At 42.0% G+C, this 13,769-nt stretch overlaps 1 protein-coding gene across 1 annotated transcript in view; it reads right to left on the bottom strand.

Moving 5' to 3' along the window:
* The window catches only part of RAP1GDS1 (Rap1 GTPase-GDP dissociation stimulator 1), a 218,129-nt gene that overhangs the window by 101,272 nt on the left and 103,088 nt on the right, over window positions 1–13,769 (bottom strand). The window contains exon 4 of the mRNA XM_086612508.1: window positions 4,713–5,251. Within this exon, the coding sequence (XP_086468634.1) occupies window positions 4,713–5,251 (539 nt within the window). The remainder of the gene's footprint in view (window positions 1–4,712; window positions 5,252–13,769) is intronic.

Genomic DNA, 13,769 nt, shown 5'->3' with positions numbered 1-13,769 from the left:
TGTTACATAAGTAACTGGGTCACTGTTTAATGTCCTTTTGTCATCCTAAGACATGATCTGCATCCTGCGACAGAGTTAAGAAGGGATAACAACCAACCTCCTTGACAGATGCCATAGATGAATCTCCACAGCTTTCTCTCCTGCCAAACAGTGATGACTTTGTTTTCCCCTTTACTGAGCAAATGCTAGTTTATGTTAGCTTTTTTTTACATATTTATAAATAATTAAATTATCAGAACTTCCAGAAATAAATCAGCTTTACTTGAGGAAGATGGAAAATTATAATGAGTCTTCTCAAGGACTGTCAGCAGCAGCCAAATGGTGCTACAAAAAAAAAAAAAAAAAAAAGGGTAAAAATTATCTGATTTTATTTACATTTATACCCCAACTATTTTCTTAACTTATTTTTTTTGAGGCGGGAGGGTGGCAGAGTAGAGCTCCTAATTTCTTTCTCCTATTTCTGTTCTCTGTTGTTCCATTCATCCATTTATTATCCCTGTCTTCCCTCTGCTTTAGTATTTCTCTCCCTCCTCACATTGCCCTTAAGAGATTTTTGTTCCCTTCTATTCTTGTCTTGGTAGCTTTCTCATTTCTATTACTACCACTTGATTTCCTTCAGGTTTCAGCTGTTCTTTTACTCCTCCTCTTTCCACTTTTATTTTGATGCTACAGAAAGCTAGATGTTCCTCACAGACATCTGAAACTACCTCTGAATATTCTGTCCTCAAGAAACACACTTGTGAATGAAGCCTTTAACCTAAAGCTAAAGACAAAAACGGTTGGTTTCAGACTCACATAATAACAAAAGATCACAGATATTGGCCTGAACACAGGAACAGTTATCCATTAGGGAGGGTCAGTCAGAACTAACCTAACCTCTCTGGCTGCCTCAGAAGCACACTTCAAGGAACATTACTGAAGTAGGAGAGATGCAGTCTAAAAGCAGTTTCCTCCCTGTTTGTGTTTTAAAGACAAGACTGTTGCCAAAATCAGTCTCATTTTTAGGAAATGCTAATACAATGTATTATACTGCCTTAAATTGGTGTATTCTGGCTGGCTGGAACTAATATGCTGGTGGTGTTAGAAGTCTCATTGTTTTAGCAAAAGCTTCAAAAGAATTAAAAATTATCTTTTTTGTGCAATTGATATATCTCTTTTCCAAGCAGTTTATTAGGCTGACTTGCATCTCTTGTAATAAAACTAGCAAAAGAGCTCTCAAGATCAAAGATATTTTTTCATTAGCTTTCATGCCTCTCATGTCTGAGGCTCCTGATCACATTTTTTAATAAAAAGCAGGCAGGTTTATCCCAATCATCCTGAAAGCAATACTGCACACAGCCATGCCTGAAGCTTCATACTCTCCCGCCTCCTTTATTTCATGACCCAACCTCCTGAAGACAGACAGTGGGTTGTTACACCCTGATCTGTGGTTGGGTTTGGATTTGGTGTTTGACAACCACCAAGCTGACCTCAAAACTTGATACATCGTTGCACGTGGTAATCCCTCAAGGAAACTAGGAGAGAAAATTGAGTATATTGGGAGGAGAGGGGCAATATCAATCTTTGCTCTGACAACAGTATAGCTGAATGGACAGTACTTAAATAATTACATCTACATTATAGCCTGTGTACCTATATATCTTGTCATTGTGCTATTACTGCTTGGCATCCTAAAAAGAGTCTACAAAACTCTTGGTCTCATTGTGCAACTAGCAGGTTGCTTTCACAGTTTGTTGCCCAACTAAGCACCTAAGTATGTATTAAGCTTCACCAGAGCAGAGGATGCCTTCCATTTCCTGCTAACAAAACCAGTACTCTCAAAATGGAAGAATATTTTTACAAGCTTTCACAATTAGAAACCTACAACATCAACACTTCAAACTGACACGTGCCATAAAAAACAAACTGTGCTCTGTATTTGTATTCTGCATACAAACTCTCACACAGTGTTTCTCCATCTTTTGGGGCCAATGGATTACTGTTGAGTGGTCAACATGCAACCAAATTCCTGATTTTTATTTTATTAATTTGCGTCTGTGGAATAACCGCAGCCTGCTTACAATAACCTCCACAGGCCACTGCTCTAAAATAGAAACTTTTACTTGGATACAGTGGGTTTGCACAAGTATACAAGTCGTGTTTTTCAAGGTTAAAACAAGAAAATTCTCTGGGGAAAGGGGCCATTCACTGTGAAACTGTGTTACATTAGTAACTGAAAAGTAAAAACCTGTAATTGTTTTCATAACAACGGAAGTAAAGTACTGGTGGTGCACGTCATCTCAAGTATTCAAAGTGCTCTACTGCCAGGAGTACTTCAGGCAGCTTGCCTCTTGAAACCAAAAGCTGAATATTGTTTAAATGATACTTAGTCACAACTTCAAAAACTATAAACGCAAGCAACAAAAATGATCCTTTTGGAAAGAACTTATATTGATGAGAGAAAAATCACTGTTCTCTAGGAGGAAACAACTGCCATGAGAATGTCTTCAGAGGAATACGCACTTGGAATCAGAGTGGCAGCAGAGATACTTCTAAACAGTAAAGATAATGCAGATCCATGTATACGTAATAAGTCTTTTTAACAACAGAAGTCTTTTGATTGGAATTGGAATATACCTGATTTGACTTCCATATTATATCACTAGTATACAAACCAGCTAACACCATACCAACATTCACAAACACAGAACAGACCATGTTTAACCGTAAGACATTACTGCAGTCTCTGCCACAAACGCTTGTTTGTTGAGCACAATTTATGGAACACTAGACAAGCTATAGGAAGAACAAATTCATCCTTGATTTAATTCTAAGCATTTTCAGTTTTTATGAAACACATTACCAGAAAGAATATTATAAGCTGATAAGGGGTGCTAGTGCACTGATCGTATGAGCTTAGACATAGATCTTAAACATGGAAAGCCGTTATTAGCGGCTAGCCAAGGTGAAAATTATTTTGGTCTTTGCCACTCATTCCTTGGAGCAACAAGATCTGCTGCAGAGGCTACTTAGAGTTTGCCTTGATTTTAAAGACAGTGGAATCAGGCCCTGATACATGAAGAAGTGAGGGGGGGATTGAGGAAGGTTCCTCTATATTTTCACAAGCAATCTCTCTGGAAAATTATTGACAAGTGCTGATAGATTCTACAGGAAAATGATTTCAGTCTTCCTGAAAATAATTATAACTACTCTTACTTATGCAGCAAGCTTTAGCAGATTCTCAAACTGTTTACAAACTTGCCTGCAACTGAGGTGTAATCTCATCTAAAACGGAGTGCTGTACTTATTCTGCGCCAGCTTTTCGCTGATGCCCTGAAGTTTTTATTTCTGGAAGCCAAAACAGAGTTAGCTACAACTAGACTTAGACCAGAACGATGAGATTAATAGTCCTACTTTGTGACTGCAGACAGGAAACATATGGAAACTGAATCCTAGTGTCTTGTCGTTTCCACCCTCATAAAAAGAGAGACTTTCACTACATCGTTATAGTTTTACCTAATTCTGATATTGTTATTCCTCATGCCTTGACTCTGGTTCAAATGAGAAGCTGCCATTCTTCAAAGGCTCTCCATTGCTTTAAAGGAGTTAAATAAGTATTTATCCTCATTTCACAATCAGAAACACTGAGGCATTGCAACTGCTTGCCATGGAAACTTCTAGTTAAAAGTGAAAGATGTGTTATCTGCAAAGAAACTACATGTTTACCTAAGGCCACAGGAAGTGCTCATGTCAAACCCCTGTGCCGAATTCAGGAACTGCCACCTCCTTACCCTGGTTGCGAACCACAGCTCTTTGCCCTCTGGATCTGCAACCTAGATCCCACCATCTCATCTGGCAAACTGGCTGGGTCTTTGGCAGCTCAAGGTGGGCAATCCTTACCCACCTCTGAGATCTACATTACAGCCAGATTTCTGGGAAATCAGTTTTACGGTGGCTGTTTAATACCAGGAAAGCTGTAGTTTGTGCAAGAGGAATAGGTGGAGAAGGCAAGAGAAATTCACTGAGCACTATGCAAAGAAAAATCAAATACTACACTTCCTAGATTCACACGGCATTTGTTAGAAGCTACATGTTAGTGGCCATCGGTGTGAAACTACTTAATTCACAATCTTAAGATTAAAAAAAAAAAAAAGGCAGAGGTAATATGGCTGCATTTGTAAGCATGAGTAATGCTCTTTCTAAACGCCGGAGAAATAGGAGGATCCTCGTGTCTTCCACAAACAATGAACGACGATTACAAAATAATCTCCTGAAGGTATTACCCCAACTGTCCCCATTATGCAAACAGTAACTGGGGAAGCGTCCTGGGGGCGCCTTATGTAACTCCTTGCTCTGAACCCCCTCTTGGCACTCGGTGCATTTCTCTTCCCTCTAACCCGCTGGAACCCGCGCCCAGGACGGCGAGAGCCGCGCGGGGAGCGCCACGGGGCTGACCCGCCCGGCGGGGCCGGCCCACCGCCGCCGCGGAAACTTTGCGCCGCAGGGACCGCGACCGGGACCGGGCAGCGGCCACGGCAGCGCCGGCGGCCTCAGCGGAGCCCCGCTGCCGCCCCGATCCTCCTCCCGGGCTACGGCACGGAGGGCAGGAAGGCGGCCGACGAGGAAGTTGCACCAGTCGCCTCTCCCCGCCCGCCGGAGACGAGCGGGCGGCGGCCTCCGGGGGCAGAGGGGCGGCGGCAGGGGCTGCACAGCGCGGAGCTGGGGAGACTTACCCATGGTGCCGCCGCGGCCTCCTCCTCCTCGCCCTCCTGCTGCTGCTGCTGTTGCCGCCGCCTCTCCGCTGGCGCGGAAGGAGGCGCGGGAGTCGTGTGCGCGGAGCGGAGCGGGGCGGGCGCGGCAGCGGCGCGGAGCCTGCGTGCGGCGCGGCTATGAGTCAGGGTAGCACATCCGGGCAAGGCCGCCTGGGAAACACTCCGCCCGGCCGGCGGCACCCTGCCGCCGCCGCCGCCGGGGAAGGGCGGGGAGCCGCGGAGCGAGGGGGGCGGTGCGGGGTGAGGCTGGCGGCAGCGCCCCGGGCCGGGAAGGAGGGAGCTGAGGGGCGGGTCCCCGCGGGGAGCGATGGCTCCCGCCCGCCGCGGCGGCACTGGGGCTTCTTTGTTAGAGCGGCCGGGGTGGGGCCGCCCGCCGGGGCGAAGGGCGGCGTGGCGGTGACGGGCGCCGGTCCCGCCGTTAGCAACGGCTGCGCCTTTCGCACCTCCTGCGCCTGAGGCCGCTCCTCTTGTTTTCCCGCCGCCCCACACCTGTCCAGGTCCTCCGGGAAGAAGCGGCTCAGGTTTTCACCTACGGGGTGGCGGCAGAGAGATTTCCGCGGTGCTGCCCGTCCCTGAGCGTGTCGCGAAAGGCGGGCCGCTGCGGCTTGCGGCCGAGGCTGTCGGCCGGTGATGGAGAGCGGGGCTGGGGACCGGGTGCGGCGGTGGGGCCACGGGCGCCGAGAGGGCCGCCTCCGCGGTCGCCGGGCGGGCGGGCAGCCGCCCCTTGGAAGTTCCTGCAGAGGGCCGGGCCCCGCGGAGCCCACCGTCCCGCAGCCCCGCGGGGCCCGGGCGCCAGGCGGATATATCGGGTGGGGTGATTTAAATGGGGAGCGAGGCGTTTACATTCGTATTTAAGAATATGGGATCAAGCAGGAGCATTTTGCAGGAGGAGGGAATTAAGCTGGGTGGAAAAGAGGTTTTTAGGTGGGCTGAGCGAGGAAAAGAATCAGTGGAGGAAACCGCCAGGTGAAGTCTGGTCGCTGTATGTTTCGCTCAATCAACGTTATGATTTTTTTACACCCAAAACTGAAAGGCTTCTGCACAACGTAGTTAGGTGCGGAAGGCGTTTTTAACAAGAAAACGAATCTCTTTTCGGTGTTTCCCTTCCTTTCTGCCCATGGATACACAGTCCCTGTAACACAGGGAACAAAGAGAAACTTTGCTGTTAGCAGTCCTCTCATTATAGCGCTTTCACTAGGAAAAATTGGGGGGGGGCGGGGGTGTGTGGACGCGTGGAATTAATTGAGTATCTCTTGTAGCGTTTTCACTTTTTCCAAATCTTTCTATATTTATGCATTCACAGGTTTACCTGAGTAAATCCTAAAGTGTGGTTAGAGTAGGACCAGAGAGCACGACAGAGGGTATCACTGGCTTTATAGAAATGGATATTCCAGGGACAATTCAGATGAGCGATGCAAAAAGAAGTTGCGGATAAGTCAGCCCCCACAGTGGCTTCGCAAGTGACACCAGTAGTCACTTTCACCAGCAGTCAGCAGCTGCCAGGGGTTTCCTCTCTGGAAGAGGTCCTGGGAGCTTTCATGCCTGTAAAAGGGCAGTGTGGTATGACAAGCAAAGAACAATTCATCAGTCCTTCTGCGGAGTACAGGCTGAACGAATTGGGCTTTGTCTGTTTACTGTGGTTTAGCCCTATGTTTCACCAACTCTTTCCTTAGGACATCAGCGGAATTTTGCAGTTGACTTTGGTGAGGTTAACCACTATCCCAGTATGCAGAACTTGACACTGAAGATATGTAATTTTATGATCAGCTGATACTGAAAATTAGTATGTTTTTACAGTGGCTAGACAACCAAAACACTTTTGTTACTGTTTTCATTGTGCTATGACTGCAGAAAATTCAAACCAGAACATGTTGGGTTTTTAACTGCAAGGTTTATCTAATTCAGTACCTAATATAGGGATTCTTAAATGAATCTAAGTGGTGAAAAGTTGTGGTTTTCTGCTTTCATATGTTTTCAAATCTTGCCTGAAATTAATCTTTTTCCTATGTTTTTGCCTACTTATTTCTTTCGCTCAGCAATAAATTTTGCTTTGCCTTTATAACTGTGTCCCAAATGTTTCTTTTGTCTGGGGAAAAAGGGAGTGAAATTTTTTTCTTACTGATCCATCTCTGAGGGATCACGGAGCAGATATTCCACATATTATTTCTCGCTTGTATACCTGGGATAATCAGAGCAATCTGTAAAATGTGTGAGTTTCACAAGTTTACTTGCATATCCTAATTGAAATGCACACATATATCTTTGCAAGATCCAGAAAGGTAAGACTGTTACCTGCTCCAAGAGGGGATTTTGAGCACAATGACTTCTAAAGAGTTCTGCTTTCAAAAAAGTAGACGGAGAGAGGCCTGGCACTACTGAACATATTTCATTATAGTTGGTTTTAGTGGATCCCAAAGAACCGTGCAAAATTGAGGAGACTTTTTGACCTTTGACTGATTGCTTATGAATTATAGGAGAGAAAGAGAAAACTCCAAAGGAGCTGAGGACTTGATTTTTGTCAATCTCTCACTTGGGTACAAGTTTAGAGCAGAACAAGGGACTATTGTAAAAAAAAAAAAAATCCAAATAAAGCCCTGCCATTCTTGCAGTTGAATGCAAGATCCTACAGGTATGGCTATGGCTATTTGTGGTGTAGTGCAAAAGGCAAAGGAGTCTTTATGAGAGGAATTTTTATCTCCAAGAGACTATATGGAAGAACTTTGGGCTATCAGGCTTTAGGTATCATATCTATAGAAAATAATATGCAAAATCAGTGCACTGATTTTTTTTTTTTAAGTGATTAGTACTTGTGAAGTGTGGTCAAGTGATGCCTGTGAGAATAACTCATTAAAAACAATGAAATGATGATGTTCCTGATGTATTCATCAAGGAAAAAAATAATTAAAACCCAAGTTTTTTAGGAAAACTGAGAACTAGAAGCAATATATTAAGTTACCAGTGAGATTTGCAATAGAAATTAAGAAACCTGTGCAAGCACGTTCTGTGGATTTCAGGGGATGTTTAATTTCAGCAGCGGGGAAGAGAATGAAAGATTCATTAAAATATCCTTTAGAACACTTATGAGATCACTGCTTGTTTCTGCACTTGTAATGCAGCTGTGAAAATGAGTTGTAGACTACAGAAATGATGAAGTTGCTAACGAGTGCTGTGCCTGCGCTCTCAAACACTGGCTATTGTCTGATGCCCTGCAAGAAAATGGAAAATTGGGTCAAAGTGACCTTCCAGTTCTTACTACTTCATAACGTTCTTTTCCTTATCTTGCATCAGTTTCAAATTCTCAGCACATCTCCTCAACCCTGACATAGCAACTCCTTGAAAACATTCTTGCATACATTATGTCAGTTAATTTGGCACAAGGGCGCATGTAAGGAATACATATTTAATTGCCTCTGTACTGATGTTAGAAACCTACATGAGCAATGGGAGGATGTTGGGATGCTCGAATACATAGACAAATATGATACGTTACTGTAACAGTGGAATTTGAATAATCTGATGGGAATAGACTGTCACAACTTGTTCCATAAGCAAGGGTGGGCAAAGAAAGCACAAGTGTGGGTAGCGCTTTACCCCTCGTTTCCTGTTGGAGGTACAGACAAGCCTCCAAGTTCCGGCACCTTGAGAAATTTCCACCTAGAGGTGGAAATAGTGCAGGGCTATCTGTGAACTTGCATGTGGAACACAGGACAAGCTACTTCTTGAGATCTTCCTATGATATGTGAGTGGGAAGACAACAAAGTATGCGTAGAGAAAGAGTGTTGCTAGGGATGGCTTCTTGTTCTCCCTGAGAGTAAACTGCCTCACATTTTCCATGAGATAAGAGCAGTTATTAATACAGAAGTGAACACCTGACCTTTTTCCATGATAATTCATTCACATTCCCATATCCAGTGTGTAAGTATTCATGATAAAGTCTTTCCGGTAAGTGCTGGAAGCTGAAATTAGAAAACTCCAACCTTGACACAAGGTACAACTTTCTAGCTGTGAGTGCAATTTAAATACCAGAACATCTGACCTGGGAAAGTAAAATCTGAGAAACTCATGGTGGTTTTGTATCTCTCAGTCCCAAGCTTTCAAAAAGCAAAACTGTGATCTGGCTGAACGAAAAATCTGTGTGCGAGTGCGTATGCATCGTGTGTAACGCTATAAGATTGAGGTAACCCTTTCTGGCCTGAAAATTTGGGACTTTTTGAATGGCCAGTATCTCCCGCTTTCTTCCCGGGTACTGAGAAGAGTAAAAATGGCATATGATGCTTGGTATGTTCATAACACATGAAGATAGTAGCTATAGGCTACTCTTACATTTTAGACCTGAAAGAGTTTCCTGCATAGTCAGGAAGGGATTTCTTCCTTCTTCCCCTCAAATGTAACTGGGAAGTTGTATTATTTTTTGTTTGCTTGCTAGGGCTTTGTATTTATTAGGGCTTTCCTACACCCCTCAAGAAGAGATAGGAAAACAACCAGAAAGAAAAATCACTCCAAGATTTTTTTGTGTGTAAAATCTACTTGGATGACCTAGTCACAAGGTCTGGGCTTGGGAAAGACTGCTTCCAGGTGAGGTTGGTAGGGGCTTTGCCTATATTTGCCTTTCCCTTCACAATGGGAGGTGGTTTGCCAGCTGGACTCTCTCTGTAAATCTTACCTAACCAGCATCCAGTCATGCAGCTGTCTTGGGTGCGAGAACTTGGTGGTTCTTGTTCCTCAGTGGTGGTAGACAGCCAAATTTGACTAAATCCCATTAGGGTTCAGGTGAGTAAAGTCAGACTAATCAATGGATCGTCTAGGTTAAATGTGTTGGCCTGTGATACACCAGTGACTTAATGGGCCGTGCTGGTGTTATTCTTAAGGAAGTGACTCAAGACAGCTGAGAGGGCTGGGAGAAAAAAGCAGGAAAGGATGAACTGGTTTATATCCTTAAATGCAAGTGAGAACTCAACTTTCCTCAGCCAATTTAAATACTGTAAAATAAGAGAGGTTAAAATATTCACCAAAAAGGGGTTTCATCTGTAGGCATCTCTAGTTGTTCTGTAAGTATATTCTTCCTAATATTGAATGTCTATTATTACCTAATTTTAGTAATTTTCCTACTGAAGTTAGAGGAATGTGAAATAAATTGGGGGTATAAAAAACTTTATAAATTCACGCTGCTATTTCTGAGTAAATGATAATACACATTCATGTTCTTATGTAAAGGTTTAGTTTGGAGCTGTTAAATATACAGAGCAATTATACAGTGTTCTTTATTTTTAATTGTATATCTTTACTATATCTTCATTTATGTAAATCACATGTTTTTTTGATTTAATCCAGTGAAGTGTATGCATCCATGGCGGAGTGTGCCATGGTGTGTTTCATTTAAGTGTTGTTAATCATATTATAATTTATTGCCATATAAATAATGTTACTCTTCTAGTGGGACAATTATGTCCTATTTATTTCTCTGCTTCCATCAGTTTCTCTACTTCGGGGCAAATAAAACTAAACCTCATCAGTAACTTCTAATTTGTAAAAACAGCTTCTGACTTGATAGTACTAATAGAGATAATTTGCACTCTACCTAAGCAATAATAATTGTGAGAGCAAAGCTGTAGCTAAGCAAGGCCTCTGTGCTCAGCTGCTAGTGATGCACAAACCAAAAGATTAGGATACAAGGAAAAGGACATTTTAGAGGACAGTTACAAAAAAGACCTGGATTGAAATCCCACCTTTTATACTTCCTAGGTGGTTTAGGCAAGATACTTTGGTGTGTGATTGTATGTCCAGGAGGACAGAATTTCTGCAACCGATGGATAAAAATTGATCTATAGTTCATTGTACGCATCCTGACGGAATCAAATAGCTAGAAAAAAAAAAGTCCAAGAAAACCTCCAGTTTGCTTTAGCACATAGCATGTCCCTCAGTGCCATGTTCAATACTGCAGTGCTTTAGTAACATCAGTAAGCTCTCAGAATTTAAATAAGATAGTACAGAGATGTATAAACCAGCCTTTCTCACTTAAATCTTTCCGCCCTTTTCCAGCCTTGCAATCCAGTGAGCTTGTGCTTCCCCAGGACTCTTTAACTTTCTCTTTTTTGACTCCATTTGCTTTGTCTCAGTCAGGAAATAATTTTGCCACGCTTGACAACTGAACTATTTCTGACTGAAGTTAGCAAATGAGTAATGTATTGGCCAGACGACTGTCTTCAGAGGAATTTGCAACTCTGAGGCAGTGTCTTGCCACATTTTTGCCTACAACACGCTAGTGTTATGTTAATCTGGAGAAGGGAATATCCCCCTGCCTGGACTGTGTCCGTTTAAAGCCTGTCTTTAGTTCAAGCATATGAAATATGAACTCTGTGGTTTATTTAATTTTGGTTCTTTAGTACAGGAAGACAGGCTATATCTTAAGGTAGCAAAAATTCTTTAGTGTGTATATGTGCAGGACTCTGTATATTTTGTGTTCCTTAACTGTAAAACTGGCTGTAGGCTTCATTGAATTTCAGAAACCGAGCTTTCACTAAATATATTTCACTAAATATATACGTATCTATATCTTCACATGTATTTAATACGTAAATGTCTTTGTATATGCACACAAATATGTATACATGCATAGATATATCTGGAATATCTTAAAAATATAAATCGAGTATGAAGAAAAAAAGGTTTTTTTGCATTTGTGGGTGTCTGAAATATCAACTCTGAATATCATAGATGAGATCCTTAGGCTTTAATTTTTCAATATTATAGAATTTAGTATTTTCCCAAATATGTTACAGTCTTCACATTCCTGTTGAATGCACCATTTTGCTGTAGCTGCATGCCCTGTTTTTGTGGTTTGGGTTTTTCTGTTAGTTTGTTGGGTTTTTTTTCTTTCTACCCCTTGAGCTACTGCAACCCATGTTTTTCTGACTGCATTCCACAACATAAATAATTAGTGGCACCCAGTTGTCCTGGGTCTTAGAGACAGAGCATGCTTTGCAACCAAGCAGCTGCAGCAGGTATAACCTGGTGATTTGAAGTAATTTTTCTGAGTTGTCATTTTTCCCAGGTAAGCTCTCAAAACTCATAAAACTCATACTGTATTTGAGATACTGTATTTGAGATATTTTATTACTTAGCCTGTAATAAAATCTGTGATTTCTGTAGCTGAAAGCATGCAGCTGGGCAAATCTGAGGAGACAACTGAATTTTCAGATAGGTATTGAGCTTTGGTCTGACCTGCTTGCTCTCAAGCTTCTTTTCCTTTTATTTTCTTCTACCATGCAGCTCAGGAGGTTGGGATGGAATAGCAACTTATGCTGTGAAAGTGATTAATGCCTAACAGCAAAGGTGAGGGGTGTATGTCTGTCTGTGTGTAAAAGGTGCATGATGGAAAAATTAACCGTAACTGCTGCCTCAGGCAATGAAGATGCTCATGTTCATGAAGAGATCAGTGAGTGTCTCCTTCAGTTTTCTTAGGTGTGAGTTTTGCGTTCTTTTTTTGTGTGTGTGTGTTGAAATCTAGGTACCAACAATGATGTTACCAGTAAAAACCAGATCCATTGTAGCATCAAGAATAATTTGTAGCATTTCTAGAGAAAAATGGTGTCTTCCAAAACTAGAATTAGGGAAAATCTGTACCTAGGCACTGGCAGTGAGGCTGCTATGTTCTCTGGACATTGTAGTGAGCTCCTGCCAAGCTTGTTCACTGAGGCTGAGAATTTCAGAAAGGCAATTCTGAGGCATTCGGATGCCCACAAGAGCTACTCTCAGGATGTTGAAGGATTTCATTCTATCTGTAACTACTAGATAAATTTAATCTAGATGTTTGATTCTTCAGATTTCTTGGGATTGGTATTCACAGAAGGCTTGATGTCTCAAAATGTATGGGACAGTTTCTCCTTCTCCTTAATGTTCTTTCCTTTTCCTCAAAAAGGACATTATCTACATACAGTAGCAGGAGAGTTCAGAAGTTGTGAAATGTGCTAATTTCAACTGTCTTCCACAAAATATTACTAAAACAACTTCATTGAGCCAGATTCTTTGCTTCTTATTGTTTGCCTTTGTAAGGTTTGTTCCGTGTGAAAAAAACAAACATAATGATATTCCAAGCCCAAACAAACTTTAGATAAGTTTGTTTCCCACTTTCCCCAGTGGGACTGGAAATACAAAAATAGTGTTGTTTTTGTTTGTTTGTTTTTTTTTTTAAAAAAAAGAGAAAAAATCTGGCCTTTGAGGACAGGTTCAGTTGCCTCTAAGCTCTTTGGGTTATATGTAAGACTTGTCTTCCTTGAGAAAGATTGAGGTTTCAATACAACAGGCAGATGAATAATATAGGGCATTAGGATTGTTGATGAACGTAAAAGAGAATAGGTGTTGCTTCATCTACAGTCTTTAAGATGGTACTTGGAAAGGGCTGTGAGAGTGGTTGGACTTGATGGATGAAGATTCTAGGTATATGACAGCAGCTTGATAGCAGATGCAGCAGTCAGACCAGGAAGGGACTAAGGAGTAAGAAAGATGATAGGACTGTGAAGAGTTTACACTTGTATTGTGAAATTATACTTCAGATAAAGAAATAAGATTATTACCTATTATACTCCAAATAATGACAGAAAGCTGATATCTAATGCATCAGGAGAAAAGAACACAATAGAGAGATTTAAAAAAATCTGATGTTTATATTGCATGATGGAAAAGATTTGTGGTCAACAGTAGTGTTCTGACATGTAGGGAAAGCTGCCAAGCTACATGATGTCCGGGCTATAGGAGCAAGAGAGGATCAGATCATAGACAGAACTGCGTGCCAGTGCAGTTAGAAATGCAGAGATCCTTTAATACGTTTTCATTATCTACTGAACAAGCTATCAAAAAGAAAATAAATAAATTAAAAGAAATCAAATTCAGGCTGTTGAATCCTTTAAGGTTATTTCCATCAGCATTTTAGGCCACAGTCTGTTATTCCTCATTGTATGGAAGACTGAATATTGGCATAACATAAGAAGGTGCAAGAATGGAAAGTTTCTGTGTTCTTTT

This window comes from Tauraco erythrolophus, chromosome 5 (assembly GCF_009769465.1).
Source record: "Tauraco erythrolophus isolate bTauEry1 chromosome 5, bTauEry1.pri, whole genome shotgun sequence".
Lineage (NCBI taxonomy): Eukaryota > Metazoa > Chordata > Aves > Musophagiformes > Musophagidae > Tauraco > Tauraco erythrolophus.
This window is presented reverse-complemented; position numbering and strand designations above follow the sequence as displayed.